We start from the raw sequence: 23,579 nt of genomic DNA on the forward strand, positions 1-23,579 counted from the left end.
GCTGCTAAAACACAGATGTGACACAGCTGTGATGTAGAACCAAGCCCTTCTATACAGTTCAGATTTAATCAGGACCCTGTACCCAGAAATCTGTAACCAGGATAGGCAACTGCTTCTATTTTCATTTGCAAACGAACAGCACATAACAAGACTAAGAAAGGTTCGCATCAAATGGTCATAAATATACAAAGAACAAAGTTAGCCTTGGAGCTAGTGTTCAGAGCTAAAATAAGAGCCTATTTAAGAAAAATTTTAAAAGAGGGCTCTTGTTCCTGTCATTAAGCCTTCCTGAATCCTGGTACAATTGTAAAGAGCATCAAACCATATTTTTTCAGCATGGGAAAGAATTATCTTGTAAATGGCACAGTATTTTCAGTCATTTTAGTTGAACCTTGAGTATTTGTCCAGAACATGTCTTGTGACATATCCCTTGTAATTCATTTTGTTGAAATCTGTTAACGTCAATAAGTATACTAATAAAGGAAGGAAAAACACTAGAGTGATAGAGAAAATGTGGGAAGGCTAAGAAAAACAGTAAAAACATGAAAGGAATATTAAACCAATAATAAAATATATATAAACTATAAAACATATTATAAATTATATAATTCAGTGGCCAATTAAGATAAAGGACAGACAGAAACAGGAAAAAAGTGAAAAGACAAATATATATTCAGTAGGTAAAAAAGGAAGAGGATTGCTTATTTACTAAAAATATGCTTCAATCCTAGTGATATCTTCTTTTTGAAATTATTATTCCCAGGTTAAAAAAAAATTAAAGGTTGAAAATATACTGTCCTTAAGAACTTCACAGGAACACAGATCTAGCAATGATGTTGGTAGAAACTGGAACGTATACTCTGGGTGATAGAGCAGTAAGTAATCTTGCGTTTCTCCCTCACCATTAGAACCTTGACAAGGCACTTGTTAGGTAAAGATCTAGTAATTAGAGAATTTACTTAGAGGTGAAAAATAACTGAATCCAGTGATGTAAGTTCATGCAAGGAATTCGGCAACAAATCCAATCAGAACTAGATGCTCTCTTTTCCCATAATGGCTTAAATTGCTGCCGTAGGAATTTAGATTAGACATAAGGAAATATATTCTGATTGAAATGATTGCAAGACATTGAAATGGGTCACCTAGGAAAGTTTTGAAATATTATTTCCTAGCAACTGCTAAAAACAGAACTGATACTCAGGGATGGCCGTAGGCAAATGTGAAGAATCATAGATTCACAGATCGTGACAGCAGAAGACAGCCTTAGAAATCGTCAGATCCAGAGGTTCCTAAATTTGTCTTCACACTGAATCACCTGGGGGGATCTTTTCAAAATTTCCAAACCCAGGCCACAGCCAGGGCCACTGCAATCACAGTACCTTGGAGTGGGACAGGCATCAGTATTTCAGGAAGCTCCCCAGGCATTTCCAGTGGGCAGCCTAATTAGGGTATCATGGATCTAATGAATGGTCTCAGGTTACAGATAAAGAAATGGAGGCACAGAAAAGGAAAAGTACTTTTCCAACCCTGCCAGGGCAGTGAATGGCCCAGGAGAAATAGAACCCAAGTCTCCTGGCCCTGATCTGACACACAGGGCGTATTTTAAGAATTAAAAAAAAAAACCCAGACAACTTAGTTTACGTTTATGAAATCAATATCTATATCATTATAATTTTAAAAAAACCATTGAAATTGCCAATGAAAATTAATAATCTCTCAATCTCACCATCCAGAGATGTTTTTAATTACTGTTGATACCTTTGCATTTCCTTCTACTCTTTTCTCAAAGTTCATGTGTACTTTTAAAATTTTGTAAAAGTTAGGATCATCCCTCTGAGCATGGCAGTAGGCTTTCTGGAAATCTAGGGAGCTAGAGGTACTGATGGCGTTGGGCAATGCTGGGGCATACAGCTGCTGTCTTCCCCTCATCCCGTGATGGACACACAGCATGAGGCCCCATCTTTCCTGACACCTGCATTTAGCCTGAGAACCAAATGGATTCAGGATGGACTAGGTAAGTTCTTCCTGAGTACAGACACAAAGCCCAAGTGTAAAAGGCCTTCCTTGTGGACTTAGTGTCACCAACAGCTGCACATCCATATTAGAGATTCTAGAGAAGCTGCATTTGTTTCCACTCATGTGGCCACTTCACTTCCATTGTGCTTGGGATCCTTGCCTGAACAAGTCAGGACCTCACCTAAATTTACAGTGTATTTGTATGTGTGCATGTGCGTATGTGTGCGTGTATTCTTAGCCATCCAAAATAATAATGCAAAGCTATTATTTTGAATGGGGTAAATCTTTATCACTGATCCAAATAATCATTGTGATTTGGTGGATGCATAAAATCAAACTTCACTAATGAAATAAATAATTCCAATTTCGAAGTCCATATTGTATTATTGCCAACTGGCTAATTAAAACTTAAACCTAATTGATGAGGTGACTTAAATCTGATGCTCACAATTGAATGCCTGTTCAGCACAGGTAGAGAAAGAATGCTTTAGTATCAAAAGCCAGCTTATTTTTGAAAAGGAAGATTCTCTTTAGAATACCAAATGAGTCACAGAAATGATTTAGACAAGGAAGTGGTAACTTGAAACGGAGCTTTCGCAAGTGTGTTCTTTACATCAATGGCTTCGATAAACACCGTTGCCATCACAGAAACACATCTCAGTTTTTTTTTTGTTTTTTTTTTTTTTTTTTTGCGGTACGCGGGCCTCTCACTGTTGTGGCCTCTCCCGTTGCGGAGCACAGGCTCCGGATGCGCAGGTTCAGCAGCCATGGCCCACGGGCCCAGCTGCTCCACAGCATGTGGGATCCTCCCTGACCGGGGCACGAACCCGCTCCCCCTGCATTGGCAGGCGGACTCTCAACCACTGCGCCACCAGGGAAGCCCCACATCTCAGTTTAATAAGGGGATTGGTTTTACTTATTCTGTGAAAATGAAATATTTTTTCACAATTAGGTTTAAGGGTAGAGTGATCTATCTACTTTCCTTCTGTAGTCAGATCAGTTAGTCAATCTTGTATATGTCTGCATTTTCACCCCAGAGCCATGCAGGACACAGAAATAGAACATTTGACTGCTCATTCCTTTTCTGACTGCCCAAGCTTTTTGATATAGGAAGCAAATGGTGTTAATAACCATAATATTCTGATCTGGGGGCTTGACTAGAGGTTATTTATTTATCCATTTTTATTCTTTGGATATAAGGTAACTAGGGATATAAGGGATATCCCAGTAAACCTTTTATTCTCAGATTTTACCATGCAATTCAGTTTTTCATGGGAAATCAAATTCATCTCCAATTATTTGCATGTGGCTCATGTATGATATTGACAATTTCTAGCTATGTTTTAATACCGTTCTGCCTTTTACTTTCTCTCCATGCCTCTAGCCCTCTTGGTCCATTAAATATAGCTGTGAGGTCAGGGATTGATGTATATTTCAAATAATACCAAGTCACTTGAATATAAATTAAAAGCAACATATTAAAGAAATCTCATGTAAGAAAAACACATCTCTAAACTAAATTCCAATTTTGAGTAATTTTTAATATTGTTTACTATCTGAATTCAGAAGTTCCTCCCTTTATCAACGGCTCCAAGGTAATGGGCAAATGTGGGTTCCAGTTCTGCCTGCCAGTAATCAGCAGCGTTTGCTTGGGCGAGTCCGTTAGTGTCTCTGGATTTCAGCCCCTTCTCTACAGTGATGAGGTGGGCCCTATGAATCCCTGGCATGAAGCATAAACTCTAAAATGGCCTGTGACATCTCTCACAGTTCAGTACCAGAGGTTCCAGAGAAGACTGGGCATCTCTGGGAATATCATTAAGATCTGTGATGGTTAATTTTATGTGTCAACTTGACTGGCCCGTAGAGTACCCAGACATTTGGTCAAACATTTCTGTGTGCCTGTTTCTATATGATGTTAGCCTTTAAATTGGTAGACTGAATAAAGAAGTGGCCCTCTCCAATGCAGGTCGCCATCATCTAATCCAGTGAGGGCCTGAATAGAACAAAAAGGCAGAGGAAGGGAGAATTCTTTCTACTTGTCTCCTTGAGCTGGGACATTGGTCTTCTATATTCAGACTGGGACTTATACCATTGGCTCTCCTGGTCCTCAGGCCTTTGGATTTGGACTGAAACTACACCACCAGCTTTTCTGGGTCTCCAGCTTTCAGATGGCAGACTGTGGAACTTCTCAGCCTCCATAACTGTGTGAGCAAATTCCTTATAGTAAATCTCAGTCTCTGTCTGTCTTTATCTCTATCTTCATATCCTACTGGTTCTGTTTCTCTGGAGAACACTGACTAACACAAGATCTAAGAGGCTGATGATTGACCATCTGGGAGGAGGAAGAAGGACTGGTTACCCTCATGGAAAAGAACCACTTTCTTAATCAACAGGAATTATTTATGTATGGAACATCAACTGTGTACCATCATTGTGTGGTATATTATATGCCCTAGTCAAATGAATAAAGGAAATTCGCTTCACCCACAGGGAGTTTACTGATTCTTTACAGAACTCTGTAGGGTTGTGTGTTTGATGTTCTGCTTATTAAACCAAAGAGAAGTATTTGTCATCAAAAAAGAGATATCTCTCATCATCCAGTATTTTGATTTTATGAAAACCTTTTGAAACCAACATGGGCAGATAGCTCTACTGACCTGAATATAGCATTAAAGACTAGAATTATTTTAACCCCTGACTTCACTATTTGACTAATAGTTAATAATAATATTAACTATTATTATAATATTATAATAATAATATTAATAATATTCAACATTACAGGAAGTTTTATAGAATAGCAATGATTGGTTTATATGGCATGGACTTGCTAATCAAGAGATGGGTTTTTGAAGACATAGAAAACAAATTTATGGTTACCAAAGGGGAAAGAGGGGAGAGAGGGATAAATTAGGAGTTTGGGATTAGCAGACACAAACTACTATATATAAAACAGATAAACAACAAGGTCCTACTGCATAGCACAGGGAACTATAGTCAATATCCCATAGTAAACCATAATGGAAAAGAATATGAAAAAGAACATATGTGTGTGCGTGCGTGTGTGTGTGTGTACAACTGAATCACGTTGCTGTACACCAGAAACTAACACAACATTGTAAATCAACTATACTTCAATTAAAAAAAAAGTGATGGGGTTTTGTATGTTCCAGATAAATAGACTTACATTATTCCTCCTACAGAAATAAAATTCCTAGTAAATTATTTAATAGTTGGCCCTAAAAGTAAAAAAAAATCCAGGAGAGAGAAAGAGATATTGAGAGAGGCTTCCTAATATTCCTCCAAATATCAGAGCTGGAGGGTACCTGTGGCAGAGACTGCTAGCTGTCAGTCAAAATACACTTTCCTTTCTTCTGTGGTGGTGGAACTGTGGCCGTTTCCCAGGCTCCCTTGCAGTTTGGGGCATGGGTGGTGGTGGAGTGATGTGTTCAACTAAGCTTCAGCCAGTGGAGTGTGAGCAGATGAGATCTGGGCCCGAGCTTTTAGGAAGGTGGGGCTGCCTCCTTCAAGCTCTCCTTCCCCTGGTGGGGGCTGGAGAAACAACACACTTGTGACTTGGCTTTGACCATGCAGGGGAGGATAATACCTTAAGGGGTCGAGGGGAAACAAATGGCAAGGAACCTGGGACCCTAAATGGGGGCATTGAGCAGATCTGCCTGCTAGTCAGGGTGTTAAGGGAATTTATCCTGGCTACTTTTTGGTCTGGAGCTTGTCTGCAAACATGATGGTCTAGAAGACCAATCTGTGGATAACTGAAGTTTTGTTCGAATGGGTCAAGTCACTACTATATATAAAATAGACAACCAATAAGGACCTGCTATACAGCACAAGGAACGCTACTCAATTCTCTGTAATGGCCTGTATGGGAAAAGAACCTAAAAGAGAGCATACATGTATAAGTATGACAGATTCACTTCGCTGTACACCTGAAACTAACACAGCATTGTAAATTAACTATACCCCAATAAAAATAATAATTTTAAAAAGGGTCAAGTCAAAGATTTAATTACTTTGGTATTTACACAACGGATATCAAGGGAGAGTGAAAGAATACGGTAACTGTTCAAAACACCGACTTAAATTATGGGCGGACTCTAAATATCTCTCTTCCTTTAAATAGATTACTTATCCTTAAATTTATCTCAGACCATCTGACATGTCTTTATACTTTCACTCATTTCACCTATGTGGGTTTGTCATGAGTCACTTGACATTAAGTCTCATCTATGCTTCATATCGTTTTTGAGAATCAACTTTTCTTTGTTTAAAAATGGAAGAATATTGACTCATTATGAGATCAACGTTGCCAGTTTCCCAATGAATTCACAACACATCTAATCTTTATGTGATCTATCTACACTTTGACGTGGGAAGCATGTTAGCTAACATGACGTGCTAAGCTTTAGGAAATCTGTATCTTAAGAAGTTAACCTCAAGATTCCTTCAATATTGCCCAAAGAATGTTTCCATATATTTTCAGAAGATTTTCTCTTTTTTGAATATTGAATCTAAGTCAGAATGATTTATGTAGTGTTTAATCCATTAATCTCTTCCACCTACTTTGAAGAGGTGACACTGTCATAGAAAGCAAGAGAAAATATGAGGGGGTGGTAGAGACAGATAATCTTCTTGGTAGGCGGGCACCCAAGTCAGAATTTTCTTACATGATCCTATATTAACAAAAGGAGTTCAAGAATAGTCTGCAATTCCCTTCAGTCATTTAATTCTGAGGTGCCTATCAGATGTTACATTGTTTGGAACATGACATTTCCTAGTTAAACTTAGAGATAAAGAAGGTCACTCACATTTCCAGACCAAGGAAGGTCTAGTTAGCATTAAGCTCTCTCACTATCCTTGTTCTTAAACAGTAATTACCAATTTGCCTGTGCTTTTTCTTATAGTACTGCTGAGGGAAAGTTAGCCTAGAGTCTGAAGGAGAGTTATCTTGAGAGCTATGTCCTTTGAGATAGGACATAGAAATGGGAAGTTAGGGGGTAGCTTTCAATGATGCCTGCCAAGCACAAAGTTCATCTTCTGTTAGTAAGTTAGTGACATTTCTTAAACCACATTAAAGAAGAGATACTTAGGTGAAATAAATGCATTAGAGGAATAAGTTGCTAATATGTTCATTTATTCATCCAGCAAAAGTTTGTGGCGCCTTGTCCTGTACCAGCCTCTCTGAAAGGTGCTAAGAACATAAAGATTAGACACGGTCCCATCTGTAAGAGTTCAAAATCTCCATGTGGAGATGAACGTGTAAATCCACAATAACTATACCAGGGGTCCCAGACCCCCCGGCCATGGACTGGTACCAGTCCATGGCCTGTTAGGAACTGGGCCGCATAGCAGGAGGTGAGCAGCAGGTGAGCGAGCAAAGCTTCACCTGTATCTACAGCCGCTCCCCATCGCTTGCATTACTGCCTGAGCTCTGCCTCCTGTCAGCATTATGGTGAGTTGTATAATTATTCCATTATAAATTACAACGTAATAATAATAAAGTGCACAATAGATGTAATGCACTTGAATCATCCCCAAACTATCCCCCTGCAAACCCTGGTCCATGGAAAAATTGTCTTCCACGAAACCGGTCCCTGGTGCCAAAAAGGTTGGGGACCGCTGAACTATACCATGGGATAAACTACGCTTGATGATCTCCTGAGCTGCAAAATACCTGCAATTCTTCCAGATCTTTAAGGGCAGAGCTATCTTACTCAATTTTCTATTCCTAGCACCTAGCTCAGTGCCTGGTGCACAAAAGGAGTTTCAAACATGTCTGATGAATTTGTTGCTACATCCAGTTTATTTTGAAGGCTGAGGCACCTAGAGAGACTAACTAGCTAAACACAGTGCCAGATGCTGGCTGGCTCTTTCCCTCCATGCTGACAGTGATAAGAGGTATTTTTGATGTGTGGTTGCAGGTGTGCTGCCTGCCCGTGTGACCTCCTCTCTCCTCTGTTGACACAGCACAGGTCGCTCTAGGGATCTCCGTTCCTGAGCCCCTGGGGCTCCTTCCCTGCTTCTCACTTCTGTGCCTCCCAGTGCATCTTTCCCAGGGACCTGTTGTAGCTGACAGTGTGTTTAGGCTGCTGGCTAGGAAGAAAATCCAGGAGGAAGTATGGAGGAAGCTCCTTCAGGGAAGAGGCATTTTTTTTTAAAGCCCCAAATAGAAGTATTTGGCTCTTTGTTCTAAAATTACAATACGCTGAGCCGAGATGAAATTGCAGTGATAAAATGTAAGATATGCAGGCAAAAAGCTTCGCCCACATAAGGCCTCACAAGATCTAACCGTTCAACCTGGGCTTAAGCAATGTTAGTCTTCGCACATAAACAGGTTCCCAGGTCACATAAAATATGCAATAAATGTGCACGTGGTGTTAGTTGTCTTTAGTAGAAGAGACGGAATTTTAGGGCATTTTAGCTCAACGTTAGTTGAATCGCATGTTGTCAGGTATTACATAGTGTAAGTATAGCCTAGTTCATACCATGCAGAGTATAAAACATGCCCAGTGTTACTCCATGGCAAGATCGGTTGGTGTTGCCTGCATTGTAATAAATGTGTCTCACTGACTGACACTGAGACTGAGACACCACAGAGGACACTTCAGTACAGTCCCTGGTAGAAATCCATACGTCACAGACAGAAGTGATTGTTTACATCAGCTACGAAAATGCAAATACTAAATTACATTAGCAGGTGATACGGCACTTTATAAGCAACAATAGATAGAAGTGTTTCTCACATTAGGTGATTAACAACTAGCCATCCATCCATTAATTCAACAAATATTAAATACTAGGTACTAGGCACTGTTTTAGATCTTGGGGTACAGTGTTAAGTAAGAGAGAAGTTTCCTTTCCTCACAGAGGTTACATTTTAAAGTGGACAGAGAACAAACAGATAAATAAAAACAAATAAGGAAAGACGAAGTGATAAATATAAGGATGAAAAACAAAACTCTAGGTGCTGTGATAGCAACTGGTGGTCAGGTTCAGCTTTCCTGAGGTGTTGACACTCAAGCTAAAATTTGAATGACAAGAAGGACCCTGCCCTATGAAGATCTGGGGGAAGAATGTTCCCTGCAGAGGAAAGACGGAGTGGGGCAGAACTAGAACAAAACATTTCACAATTTGTATGGAAACACAAAAGACCCCGAATAGCCAAAGCAATCTTTGTGTTTTTTTTTTGTTTTTTTTTTTTTTTGCGCTACACGGGCCTCTCACTGTTGTGGCCTCTCCCATTGTGGAGCACAGGCTCCGGACGCGCAGGCTCAGCAGCCATGGCTCATGGGCCCAGCCGCTCCGCGGCATGTGGGATCTTCCCAGACCAGGGCACAAACCCGTGTCCCCTGCATCGGCAGGTGGATTCTCAACCACTGTGCCACAAGGGAAGCCCAGCCAAAGCAATCTTGAGAAAGAAAAACGGAGCTGGAGGAATCAGGCTCCCTGACTTCAGACTCTACTACAAAGCTACATAATCAGACAGTATGGTACTGGCACAAAAACAGAAATATAGATCAATGAAACAGGATAGAAAGTCCAGAGATAAACCCACGCACATATGGTCACCTTATCTTTGATAAAGGAGGCAAGAATATACAGTGGAGAAAGGACAGTCTCTTCAATAAGTGGTGCTGGGAAAACTGGATAGCTACATGTAATAGAATGAAATTAGAACACTTCCTAACACCATACACAAAGATAAAGTCAAAACGGATTAAAGACCTAAATGTAAGGCCAGACACTATTAAACTCTTAGAGGAAAACATAGGCAGAACACTCCATGACATAAATCACAGCAAGATCCTTTTTGACCCACCTCCTAGAGAAAGGGAAATAAAAACAAAAATAAACAAATGGGACCTAATGAAACTTCAAAGCTTTTGCACAGCAAAGGAAACCATAAACAAGACCAAAAGACAACCCTCAGAATGGGAGAAAATATTTGCAAATGAAGCAACATAGTCTCCAAACTTTATAAGCAGCTCATGCAGCTCAATATCAAAAAAACAACCCAATCCAAAACTGGGCAGAAGACCTAAATAGACATTTCTCCAAAGAAGATATACAGATTGCCAACAAACACATGAAAGAATGCTCAACATCATTAATCATTAGAGAAATACAAATCAAAACTACAATGAGATATCATCTCACACCAGTCAGAATGGCCATCATCAAAAAATCTACAAACAATAAATGCTGGAGAGGGCGTGGAGAAAAAGGAACCCTCTTGCATTGTTGGTGGGAATGTAAATTGATACAGCCACTATGGAGAACAGTATGGAGGTTCCTTAGAAAACTAAAAATAGAACTACCATATGACCCAGCAATCCCACTACTGGGAATCCCACTACTGAGAAAACCATAATTCAAAAAGAGTCATGTACCACAGTGTTCACTGCAGCTCTATTTACAATAGCAAGGACATGGAAGCAACCTAAGTATCCATCGACAGATGAATGGATAAAGATGATGTGGCACACACATACAATAGAATATTACTCAGCCATTAGAAGAAATGAAATTGAGTTATTTGTAGTGATGTGGATGGACCTAGAGAATGTCATACAGAGTGAAGTAAGTCAGAAAGAGCAAAACAAATACCATATGCTAACACATATATATGGAATCTAAAAAAAGAAAAAAATGGTCATGAAGAACTTAGGGGCAAGACAGGAATAAAGACACAGACCTACTAGAGAATGGACTTCCGGATATGGGGAGGGGGAAGGGTAAGCTGGGACAAAGTGAGAGAGTGGCATGGACATATATACACTACCAAATGTAAAATAGATAGCTAGTGGGAAGCAGCCACATAGCACAGGGAGATCAGCTCGGTTCTTTGTGACCAACTAAAGGGGTGGGATGAGGGGGTGGGAGGGAGGGAGACGCAAGAAGGAAGAGATATGCGATATATGTGTAACTGATTCACTTTGTTGTAAAGCAGAAACTAACACACCATTGTAAAGCAATTATACTCCAATAAAGATGTTAAAAAAAATCAGTCCCTATGCTCACCTCTGTTTAAACATCTGTCAAATAAAATAATAACTGTTTAAAAAAAAAAAAAAGACAGAGTGGGGACAGCAGGCAATGAGGCTGTTGTGCAAGAGGAATAGAGAGCAGAGCAGTGCCCCTGGAGCTTGTGAGGGGATTAGGCGCAGAAGGAGAATCAGGTGCCAAGTCATGAGGCAGGATGGTGACCAAAAAATATGAGGGTTTAAGAATGGAATAGAATGTGAAATAGAAGGAATATTGGCAACAGTGATATAAAAATGGAGACTTTGGAAAAATTCAACTTGCTCCAGGCATGGTTTTCATCTGGGTCTTACTAGTGTTTGGAACAGTCTCTGATGAAGCCAGTCTGTGGTGCCATTCTTTATTGGTCTTGAAATGAAGAATGTGGCACTTTTAGTTCTCTTAAGAATCTTAGACTCTAATATAGTGTCTATAGTTTACCACTTCTTCCTTGATTACCAACGTAATACATGTTTATGACAGAACATTTGGAAAATATAGATAGCGAATGGAAGAAATCACTCCAAATCCAGCCACCCAAGGATAACTACTGTTAAGGTTAGGGCACAGACTCTCTTTATGCTTATACAGTGCAGTGATTCAGAATATGGGCTCTGGAGTCTGGGTGAAAATCATGACTTTGTAACTTGCTAAATGAGAGTTGTTCATTTTCAGTCTATCTTAATTGCTTATAAAATGCCACGTAACTGTCTGCAATATCTTTAAGCCTCAGTTTTCTCATCTGCAGAATGAAAATAGTAATATTACCTTCCTCATAAGACTGCTGGGAGGATTAAATGAGAATCCACGCAAAGCTCCCGGGGGGGGGGGCCTGGCACACAGTATGTATTCTAACATGTTAGGTATTAAGCTACTATCATTTTACCAAGTTGGGATCATATTGTAAAACTGTCAGTAAATAAATTATTCTAACATGTTAGGTATTAAGCTACTATCATTTTACGAAGTTGGGATCATATTGTAAAACTCAGTATATAAATTATTCCAATTATCACTAGACATTTTTACACAATGTTAAATATTTTTCTATGATGTAGTTTTTAATGGTTACATAGCATTTTATTGTAGAGATATTAACAGTTAATTCTCTGTAATGGGACACTTGAGCTGTTCCCAAATTTTCACTATTTAAAAAAATTCTACAGATAAAATGTTGCAAACTTTCATGATTATTTCTCTAGCATAAATTCTGAGGAGGGGCTGGGTCAAGGGACATGTATATTTCCAAGACTCGGATCCGTTTTATTATGTCTTCTACTATGGATTTAGATTAAACTCTGGATAAGAGTAATGCTGGGAAGTAAGTAGTTCACATGTGTGTGCAGTTTTGAAGGTCTGATATACCATCAGCTTAGTGAAACACAACCCCCGCCCCCATGCTTCGCGCCTATTTTCCCCACACCTGTTCACACCTTCCCGTCAGCATCATCCTCCCTCATTCCTTAAGGAAGCTTCTCAGTTCCAGGCTTCCAGCTGAGCAAATGTGCTTACAATTTTCTGCTTTGCTGGGAATTCTGTACTTACCATTCACTTCACTTGAAGATACAAACGTATAGCATTTAGTATATTAGACATCCAAGCCCCTCATCTTATAATGAAGAAACTGAAGTAGAAGGGAGCAAATGTCTTGTCTGAGTTGGTCATCTGGTCCATGCCATTGTTAGACAACTACTCAAAGCTAGCTCATTCCTTTATCTCTTGTACCTAGTTCAGCAGCCAGCACAAATGTTTGCTGAATGACTACTTCAAGTAACTTACAGCATTTTAGGATTTTGCAGCTGGAAAGGACCATAGAGGTGTGGAAAAATGAGACTTATATTGGTTAATGAGATGTTTGTTGTTATTTAGTTATTAGCAACAAGATGGAATAACAACTCTGGTCTCTCAATTCCAAAGAGACAAGGGGAAGTCAGGAGAAAACAAGGCTTCCTGGGGTGAATGGGCGTCATGTAGAGAAGGGATTCACCTAATTTTACCTTGTTCCAGAGAGGGCAAAGCCAGAGGTAAGAAAACTGGTAGTTGCTTGTAGTCCAATTTCAGCCTAATTCAGGGAAGAGCTTCTTTAATTGTTAGGACTGTCGAAAACTGAAACAGGTTTTCTTGAAAAGTGAGTTGCCCTTAATTGAAAATGTTCAAGTAGAAACAGGTATGTTTGAATAAATAATTTGTCAAGTATGTTTGAAAAGAAAAAATATTGTTTTGTATGCCTGGTTGGGATAGATGATTTCTAAGGTCTCTACCAAAACTAAGATTAACTGACTTTATGAATAGATAGATACACAGATGGACAATTTTTTCCTTGTTGATATGTTACTTTGTAACTAAGTCTTTGTAATTAAGTCTTGAGTTTGAACTCATTGTCTCATTATAAATGGGACCAGAGAAACTAACATACCACTGTAAAGCAATTATACTCCAATAAAGATGTTAAAAAAAATAAAAATAAATGGGACCAGATAAATTATAAAGTCTTTACTGCCCCAAGATTCTATGGTTCTAAATCATCTTCTTTTTAATGCTAATTCAGTGTCCTATACACAGTAGGAGCTCAAAAGAAACTTAAATTAGCTCTTAAGTCTGGAAGAATCTACATTTAAGATAAACTGAGCTACAGGCCCCATGCAGTTGAACTTAATTGAACTCAGCTGGTCTCAATCAAATCTATCGGTTGATCACGTTCAAGAGCACTAAATATGCCTTAACTTTTATTTTAATTAAAAAGGTTAAAATTAAAAGAAGAAATTTGGGTGGATTGTATTGTGATGAGATAAAAGTGTTCTCTTATTAGGTTTCTGAATGATGATAGGAAATTTGGCTGGAATTATTTCCTAGAATATAAAGAATCTTTTTAATATTAAATTGCAAGTGTGATTTAATTGCACTTCAAGTATGGAGTTACTGAAAGACTGCCCGTAGTATAATAATTTCAGCCAAATTCCAGAGGTAAGATGGCCACATAAATGAACCATATTACAGGAATACTTTCAAGTTTCAAGATTTCACATCAGTAATAGAAATAGAGGTCCCGGCAAGTTCGTACTTGGGTTGGGTGAAAAGCTCAACTCTCAAATAGCCTTCTAGCAAAGCTTTGGTGAGAATCATAGATGGCACCTGTGATGCATTCTTTGCACTTTTACCCAGGAAGGAAATGCATAAAAAACAGCAAAGGATGCTTTTTTCTGGCTTCCCTTTTCCCTTTCTTTCCTCCTTCTCTCTGCCTCTCTCTATCTCTCTTTAGAAGGCTAAATAAGGAAAGTAATGTTCAAATTAAATGTTTCATTTGATTTATCAACATTGTCATTGTTTTGGACACCCTTAACAGTAAAATAAATTATGGCTCAAGTCAAGATGGGCTATCCATTGATTAGAATATCTCAGCCCTGCCTTTTTCCCCCACCCAGTTAGGAAAATGTATACTATTCAGGGGTAGTAAAACTGTCTATGTTTCAGACATTGAGCTAGATGCCAGAGAGATAAAAACATCAGGCATGAACCCTGGCTTCACAGAAGCATAGCAAATGCATAGCATAGGTTCATCATGGGATACACGCAAGACTCAGAGTTTTCTGACCCAAGACTCCAGAAGTCACTACTAATCTACCACAGAATTGGCGTAAGAAGTGACATCTATTAGTCACCCTGGGTGGGAAGTCAAAAGTTCTCTGGTGAGCTGCCCTGGTGGCGCAGTGGTTGGGAGTCCACCTGCCGATGCAGGGGACACGGGTTTGTGCCCCGGTCCGGGAAGATCCCACATGCCGCGGAGCGGCTGGGCCCGTGAGCCATGGCCGCTGAGCCTGCGCGTCCGGAGCCTGTGCTCCGCAACGGGAGAGGCCACAACGGTGAGAGGCCCGCGTACCGCCAAAAAAAAAAAGTTCTCTGGTAACACGTCTCATTCCAACAATCATAGTCATGATTATTTCATGTCTATAAAGACCCATTTAATGTGTATCCTGCTGAAGTTTGATTTTTTTGAATTCCACTCTCAGAAACATAAAACAAACCAAAAAACTTACCTCCACTGCTGCTTTTGCCCTTTCAAATTCCTCTTCTAAGGAGTGGTTTCTGGAAAGCAATGCACTTCCCCAGCGTTGTTCTTTGGTCAGTCGAGCCTGAAATAAACCAAACACATGGTGTTATCATTTCGGAATCACATAATACAAAAATGCTAATATTTTTCCTTTTCCCATAGTCCCCTAGAGTTTAAGAAGCACCTGCAACTGATGCCATTTTTGGAGTACTTTGCAAGCATGAGGGTGTCCAAACTGGGAGGGTGCGTGCATGCGTCTTCCAACAGTGAGTCTCAGCCCTGGTCTTATTAAAAACAACGCCCAGGCCCAACCTCCCAAAGACCTTACTTTTCATTGGTCTTGGTTCAAGGCATTGCTATTTTAGTAAGTCTCCCCATGTGATTCTAATATGCAGCTAAGATGGAGAATCTCTATTAGTAGGCTAGACCTGGAAGCTGATGTTCGAGATTTCAGCTTGTTAGGAGGACCAGCCTCAGGTGAAACTGTGAAAGTTGCAGACAGGGAAGGTAGCTGCTAGGTCTTTCTCCTTATACTCAGCTGAGCTTCATGCCGAATTCTCCTTCCTTTGCCTTAGCTCTACTGGCACACATCTGTCTCACGTCCCATTTCCTAAGGACATTGCTCTCTGCTCAATAATAGTCACTTAGATAAAATCATGTCTGGTAATGCCAACTGCTTTGTCACAATTAACAGGCAATGTGATATACATCTTAACTTAGCTAAATGCAAATATTTCCAGAAGACCCCCCACAAAGAGTTTGCTGGAATTTAAAAAATGTTATTATTTTAAATTTCACAAACAATGAATACATTCTTTTTGAAAAAAAATTAATCATGGAAAATAAGAGGTGTAATTCTAGATCTTTTTTCTTTGAAGTTACATATATTTATGCACCCATAGATAGAATATCGTAACGTCTTTCAAAAAGCTTTTTGAAACATAAATGGTGTGCTGTTCTGTGGTTTACCTTTTTCTATTCAACAATGTACCTTGGAGAGTCTCCACATTTTGTACTTACAGATCTACCTCAGTCTTTCCGCAGGGATTTCCTAGTAAGTATATACGGTACTTCAATTAGAGCTCTATGAGCATTCAGAGTGTTTCGATATTTCTCCACGTAACTGCTTGCTTTCTTCTCTATTTTCTTTCTCTGCTGTGAGGTCCACGTGAATAAGATTTTGTCTGATAACTTTTGTATTGCCCCCTCCCAAGCCCAGGGCCTGACAAGTGATGCATGCCCCAAGGATGCCTGTGGATGGACTGCGGGAGGACGGATTGCACTGCTAAGGCAGCTAGGTCTGGGGAGAAGGAGGAGAGAGACTCAGAGTGGAGTCCCCTGCCCCCTTTCATTGCAGAGCAGGCGTGGCTCCTCGGCCAGATGGTACATTGCTGTCCTGCAAGGATGCTCAACCTCCACTTCTATGGGAATTACTTGAACAGGCTTGGGTCCCACCCCAGACCAATGAAGTGACCTCTGAAGGTGGGGCCCAGGAATTAAATTAAGTTTGAAAATTATATTAAGTTTGAAAAGCTCCTGTGGTGATTTTGAAGAGCAGTCATGTTTGAGAACCAAAACTATAGTGAAAATTTGCTCTTCACCCAGCACTTAACCATCTATTCCGCTCAGCTGCTTTTCATTCTTTCTCCACCATCCCCGGTCCTCAGGAGGAACCCCCCTCTTTAATGATTACACAGTGGGAATACCAGGGCTCACTAAATGCCAGATGCTGCTTCAAGTCCTTTACTTACTACAACTCATGTTGTCTTTTCAGCAGCCTGAGGTGGGTCCTACCATTAACTCCCCGACTTTGAGGCACAGAGAGCAATTAAGTAATTAACTAAAACTTGCCCCTAGTCTCACAGCTAGTTAAGTGGTAGGGCTGGTGCTTCTGGGCCATGTGCCTAACCACTGGACGCACTGCCTCTCACAGGAGGCTGTGCTCAACTGGCCACTTTAGGAAGATGCAAAACATAGAAAAGCTGTCCCTTGGAGTTTCATGCATGGTTGAGGGTGTTAGCCAAGAAGCCGTCTAAAAGAGTGTGGGCTGAAAATAAAAATAAAGTAATAGGAAAATTTCTGAGCATAAATAACAGTCTTAGACTGCATTTTGCTTTAATGAATGTGAAAGGTTAATTTATTTGAACATTAATATATGTTTTCTCCTCCTTGATATATTTATTCCCTGCTGTATCCCTGGCATCTCCTGCAAATAGTTGGTGCTCCATTAAAAAATCAGCAAATATTGGTTGAAAATATGCTGTCAGGGAATATATGAATGACTGAATTAAAGATATTTCTCTCAAGGCCTCCTGGCCAGTCTGGAGTCTAAAGAGGGTTTATAGGAGATTGGGAGGGATGTGTTTTTTTGTCCTGTGCCTGGAGTGGCAGAGCTCTGTGCTAGCAAGCCCTGGTTCTGGGGGTGGGGAGTGGCTGCAGGACGCCCAGGTGGGGTGCCTAGTAAAGAGCAAGGCCTGTGAGCAGCTCAGGGTTGAGACCTCTGGAGCAGCGCCTGTGGTCCGAAACGGGAGGGCCATGAGGGCTGGTCGGGGCCTGCCCTGGCATCAGTGCCTTGCTCTCTGGTGGGCCAGACCCAGTGGCCATCATGAACAAGCATCCTCCCGTCTTCTCTGGGCCCTGTGGAAGCTACTACCTTATTCTAACCCAGACAATCGAGGCAGGAAGGGGGAGATTGATACAGGTTCCAGAGATCAGAATGTGAACATATCTTTTGGGGGGCCACCATTCAGCCCACTTCAACCCTCATCTGACGCTCTTGGGTGACAATATATTTGATTAACAAATATAAAGGTGCAGATGGTTTATAGCCTTTTAGAATTGACAGCTTGTTAGGGTGTTACAGCCTGGTAGAGAAGTTAACCCCAAAGGTGACATGTCATGTAGAAAGTTAATCAGTCTTACATCTATCTTGGTAAACTTATTTTGGCATTTCTTTCCCAACGGGCTATATACATCTCTGTTCCTTAATCCTTTGCTTTTGGAACCAACTCTTTTGTCTTCCTGCTGGTTCCTTCATGAACGAAATAAACAAATAAATTCTTAAACATGTGGGCACATAGTAAGAAATAAACTTTGTGCATTTGTGTAATAATGTCATGAATGACATTAGGAGAAGAAAGAGAAAGCACTACTATTGTTTCCCAAGGCACCTCCTTTTATTAGAGGCACTTTTCACCAGTGAAATATGATCTGCCTTTCCTGTGAAGCCTGACCTAACAGGACTCCATTACTGTCACTGGCTTCCCTTCATCAATGTTTCATGACCCAAGTGGATTATGAATCACAGGATGCAAAGCGTACCGTATATCAGGAAGAAGAGGAAAATCTCTCTCTCGGGATTCTAGACTTACAGTTCACATTCTCTTTTCTGCCTAAAACAGCAAGTGTAAATAGAATCTTACTGTGCAAATGAAATTTTATTTTGATAGTACAGTTGCTATTTAGGTAAGTGCTATTTTCCACATTGATAGAAAAGCTTTATGTTATTACTGATTCAAATATTATCTACCTCACATTTTAAAGACATTTATTTTGCCCAAGGAAGCATAAAGTAAATGTTATAAAATATAAGAAGGTAGTGAATGTAAACAGAGGCACTTTTCAAGCTGAGAGTAGTATACATCTAAAGGTTCTGGGACTTTTTAGCAACTCAGCAGCGTGCCCAGACATGTTGATTTAGGACTGAGAATGAAATACAGTCTATAACACATAGTGAAGATCAGCCTTCTTTTCGAACAACACTTTTTAAAAAAATTTACATCTAATTTCATGACAGGCAAAACTGTAATATGGGAAAACATATAAATAATGCTTGTAAACTGCAGGTATTTCTTAGTATTTAACTAGAGGAATGATACACAGGACAGTTACACCTGTAAGTCTGAGTTGCCGTTATTTTGGTAGCACAATGACTATAATAGCAGTTCTCAAGCTTTAACATGCATTGGAATCACCTGGAGGTCATGTTCAAGCACCCTTTGCAGGGCTCCACACCCATGCGTTTCTGAGACAGTAGGTGTGGGGTGGGCCGTAGAATCCCACCTTGTCTTTTCTAACAAGTTCCCAGGTGATGCTGATACTGCTGGTCCAGGCACCACACTGTGAGAACTTCGGATCCAAAAATTGACATTATGTGCACGTAGGTTGCACGTAGGTGGAACTCTGGAGTTCACAAATATACTCTGATATAGGCATTTCTTTTCTTCTTTGCATGATTTTGAAAAATGCTCCACAGTTAACAGCAACCTCCTGGAAATGCCTTGGCTTTAAAAACAGCATTTTAATTGGTTTAAGCTAATTGGATTTTAGGGTATTACAGTCTCCAAAGAAGAAAGCATTTAATTCCCCCAGCTGTTGATTGCACTGAATGATCGGCACTAGGTGAAGGGAAAGAAGAAAGAATTAAATAACCCTAAAAATAATATTATGCTTTGTTCTCTTTATTCAAAATTATGACTGTGATCAAAATTATGATTTGCAAATGACTGTATTTGTGGCTGTCATTGTCCTACCATAATTTTGTTGGCTACCCTCTGTAGCAGTTGTTGATAGCTTTCCATACAATTGCTAGAGATCTTCCACAGAAACACATTTTAAAAAAGCTCAGCATCTTTCCAAAAGAAATTGAAGGAGAAAAGGGATCTGCTTAACTGTAGAAAAGAAAAATATAACAACTAGCAGACCTTATATAACGGCCATTAAAAGCATACTCTCGGGCTTCCCTGGTGGCGCAGTGGTTGAAAGTCTGCCTGCCGATGCAGGGGACACGGGTTCGTGCCCCGGTACAGGAGAGGCCACAACAGTGAGAGGTCCACGTATCGCAAAAAAAAAAAAAAAAAAAAAAAAATACTCTCTGCCTGGGGTCAAATCCTGGTTTACCATTTACTATTAATGGTGACCTTGGACAAATTAATCTCTATAATCCTCAGTTGTTGTTGTTTTTTTTCTTTTTTTTTTTGGCTGTGTCATGCGGCCTGTGGTATCTTAATTCACAAACCCCAGGGCCCTTGGCAGTGAAAGCATGGAGTCCTAACCATTGGACCTCCAGGGAATTCCCAATTCTCAGTATTCTCATCTGCCAAGTGTATATTCGCTTATGGAGTCCATGTAAGACTCCAGTGCAATAATTCATGTAAATAATACACACAAAATGCTCAGTACATAGGAAGTGCTCAATAAAATTGGCTTTTGGGACTTCCCTGGGAGTCCAGTGGTTAAGACTACACCCTCCCAATGCAGGGGGCACGGGTTTGATCCCTGGTTGGGGAACTAAGATCCTGCACGTCGGCGACGTGGCCAAAAAAAGAAAAATAACCACCAAAAATTTGGCTTTTGTTATTATCATTTTTCTGGTTAGCGCTTATAAGGTGTGACTTTGGAAATTCATTTAAAAAATCTGTGTTTAGAACACTTTTGTTTAGTGGTTTTTACAGACAAGTTGGACTCATGCTAGAAGAGATCTTCTGAACACTTGCCTCATTAAGATGGTCAGGATATTTTTTCTCAATCAGTCAACAGACATTTATCATTGAAAGCATACAAAAAACCTGTACCTTATGTGTCAAGAGCAAATTCCCAAAGTTTTGTGCAAAGGTGGGCAGCCCATGGTTCCCATCTTCCTCCAACTATGAAATTCTATGTTATGGAACACCAAGGCAAGTCAGGGCTGATTTTTAAAGGGGATGGACAGTCCATTAGCATACTACATAACTAAAAATTATTTTTGGAACTAGCCTCAAAATGATAAAAGAATAAAAATTTGTCCTTTTTTTCTGTCCTTTAACCATTAGCTTCTACTTTTGAATTTTGTAATTTGGCAAACATTTTGTTTCTCCTTTTTGTTAGCATCCCTTATTTTTTCACTTTAAAAAGTATTTGGTGAGTACCTAGTATGTGTAGATTTTCTACTATGCTGAAAATGATCTTCAGATTTCTTTCCGTCCTTTTTGCTTTCCTGCTGTTCTTGTTTTCCTGCCTTCTTTGCTTTGTTCCTTTCTTCCATCTTCGCTTGCTTTCTTCCTCATTGGCAGCTCACTGTGTGTGGCCAGGAGGGGAAAAGGGATATTGATGTGGCTCCTGTGCTGTCCTCCGAAAAGCAAAACTGTATTTACAGTGTACTATCTAATTGTTTCTACTAGACATAAAGGTCTTCATACTTCTTATATTCTCTCTCATCTTTCTAACTTTTCCACTGCCTCACTTATGGCTTTACGGATAGTAGACATTCAATCTCATTTGTTGAATTGAAATGGAACAAAATGGAAGCCATTAGCAGTTCTAAGAGTAAGAGGTTGAGAATGAATTTGGGAGGGGAGGCACGAAATTGTGTATGGCCTCAGATCGGGTGACAGTCCTAATTCATCTTACAAAGTTTCTGGAGGAAAGTGATATTCTTTAAAATCACTTAACTCATATTAACCCTATAAACTAAGTAATAATCAGGGCTTGCAATGAGAAGGGAAATCGATGGTCTTGTGAGTTCTCTTAGGCGGATAAGCTAGATGTGGCTGATAGGAGGTGACGTGTGATGAAGAACAAGGGCTTTAGAAGCTGATGGGTGTGATTTGAATGCTGGGTCCTCTCCATTCTAGCTGAGTCACCTTGGGAAAATTACTTCTGTTCTCTAAGATGCATTTCTCGTCTGAGAAATGGAGATAACATGAATTCCCAAGATTATTGTAAACATTTCAAATAATATATTAGAAATATCTTACATTTCTATTAACATGCATTTCCTTTTACATTATTCCTTTAAAAATTTAGAAAACATATCTGCACTTTTAAAGTTTAGATTGTTCTGGTTTGGGATACTGCCAACTTGATGGAATTTTGACAATGTGGAAGGAAGCATTTGCTCTGCCCAAATCAGCAAAATCAGAGCGTTACAAGATTGTGACTCAGTATTTGGAGAGCCTGGCTGCCCCACCTTCTCATGAAGTCCAGCTTAGGGCGGCAAGAGCCTGTGTTGGAGCGCTCCTTCCAGGGTCCAGACTTGAAAAAGAAATGCGTGAACCATCACTCTCTGGCAGAAGTTTCTTTTCTTTTGCCTCACCACTATCTCATTCATGGAAAAGCTAATTTTATATCATTACCTTCTGTGTTTCTCTTCAATGTTTCAAATATTTTTTAATTTTTCAGATTGCACGATTTCTTTAAATAATTAACTCCAGGGAATATAAATAACACAGTTTGCATAATATCAAGAAACTTTATTCTTTAAATATACAGAGATTATATAATTTATTATAATCTCCTGCCACTCTGATTAGTATATTCAAAACACTATTTGAAAGAGACTAGTCTATGTTTTTCTTTTTCCCTATCTTGAAAATGAACAAACATGAGAATTCTCATTGAGAGCTTTCATTCTCTTTGTGATTCTGAAATATGATTTTTGAGCAAAGCTTGTAAATAGCTCCTCACCTGTTGAACTAAGATAATTTATGTTGGCTTGAGGGAGAAGAAGATACTTCCTTGATTTTCCTATGAACCATCTGAGTGACTGGAGCAGTAACAAATTTTGGTAAGCTGAAATTGTTTACTTGAATAGTTTGCAAGTCAGTTTAAGTCGAATTTTTATACCATTTCATCATCTTATTTATATAAAGAGATGATATATTTAAGAGCAGTATGCTTCTAACAGTAAAAACACCTTTCTGTCTTTTATTACAAGTAGATGAGTCTATTCTCTTGCTGTTCCATTTGAGTGACTTAATATTTTAGATGATTAAATCCCAAATTCATGAAATTTTCCTATTTAACCATAGGCTGGAATTAAAACTAGGAGATTATAAATTTCCTTAGTTTAGGCAAATCTTGTTAAGTAAACATGCAGTGTTTTTTAAGAAAACAATTTAAGGGATGAATGCTTTACAAATAATTGGTAACCTTCTAAAATAATTCACTATGATTTATCTAGACAGAAGTATCTCAGGGCATTTTACATTATATTTTGGAGGACAATGTTGGGTATCTCATACAAATTTTCCAAAGCACATTGTGTTTTCTTAAAGGCACACCGGTGGATAAGTGGAAGGACAATGTGGTGGGATGAAATCAGACAACCAGCGGGAGAGTAGCAGTCATTGGAATAATAAGATAAATGCATTGTGGGTCTCCACGGCAACCGAGGACCCCAGCTGATCCTCCTTCCCTCCACCTCCATGTGGAAGAGCCCACCTGTGCCATATCTTACCCTGCTGCAGAGACTAGTGTTCTCCTGCTATATTAAATTGTTCCAGCGACTTCCCTGGCGGCAGAGAGGTTAAGAATCTGCCTGCCAATGCAGGCGACACGGGTTCGAGCCCTGGTCCGGGAAGATCCCACGTGCCGCGGAGCAACTAAGCCCATGTGCCACAACTACTGAGCCTGCGCTCTAGAGCCCGCGAACCACAACTACTGAAGCCCGGGCACCTAGAGTCCATGCTCCGCAACAAGAGAAGCCATCGCAATGAGA

The 23,579-nt window shown here is 39.7% G+C and overlaps 1 protein-coding gene across 3 annotated transcripts in view; it reads right to left on the reverse strand.

Annotated features, from left to right (window-relative positions):
- The window catches only part of PEX5L (peroxisomal biogenesis factor 5 like), a 245,100-nt gene that overhangs the window by 48,423 nt on the left and 173,098 nt on the right, over positions 1 to 23,579 (reverse strand). For all 3 annotated transcript variants that reach the window (XM_079921708.1, XM_079921707.1, XM_079921706.1), the window contains exon 8: positions 15,090 to 15,185. In XM_079921708.1, coding sequence (XP_079777834.1) covers positions 15,090 to 15,185 — 96 coding nt within the window. The remainder of the gene's footprint in view (positions 1 to 15,089; positions 15,186 to 23,579) is intronic.

The sequence above is a fragment of the Stenella coeruleoalba genome (genome assembly GCF_951394435.1).
Source record: "Stenella coeruleoalba genome assembly, chromosome: 5".
NCBI lineage: Eukaryota > Metazoa > Chordata > Mammalia > Artiodactyla > Delphinidae > Stenella > Stenella coeruleoalba.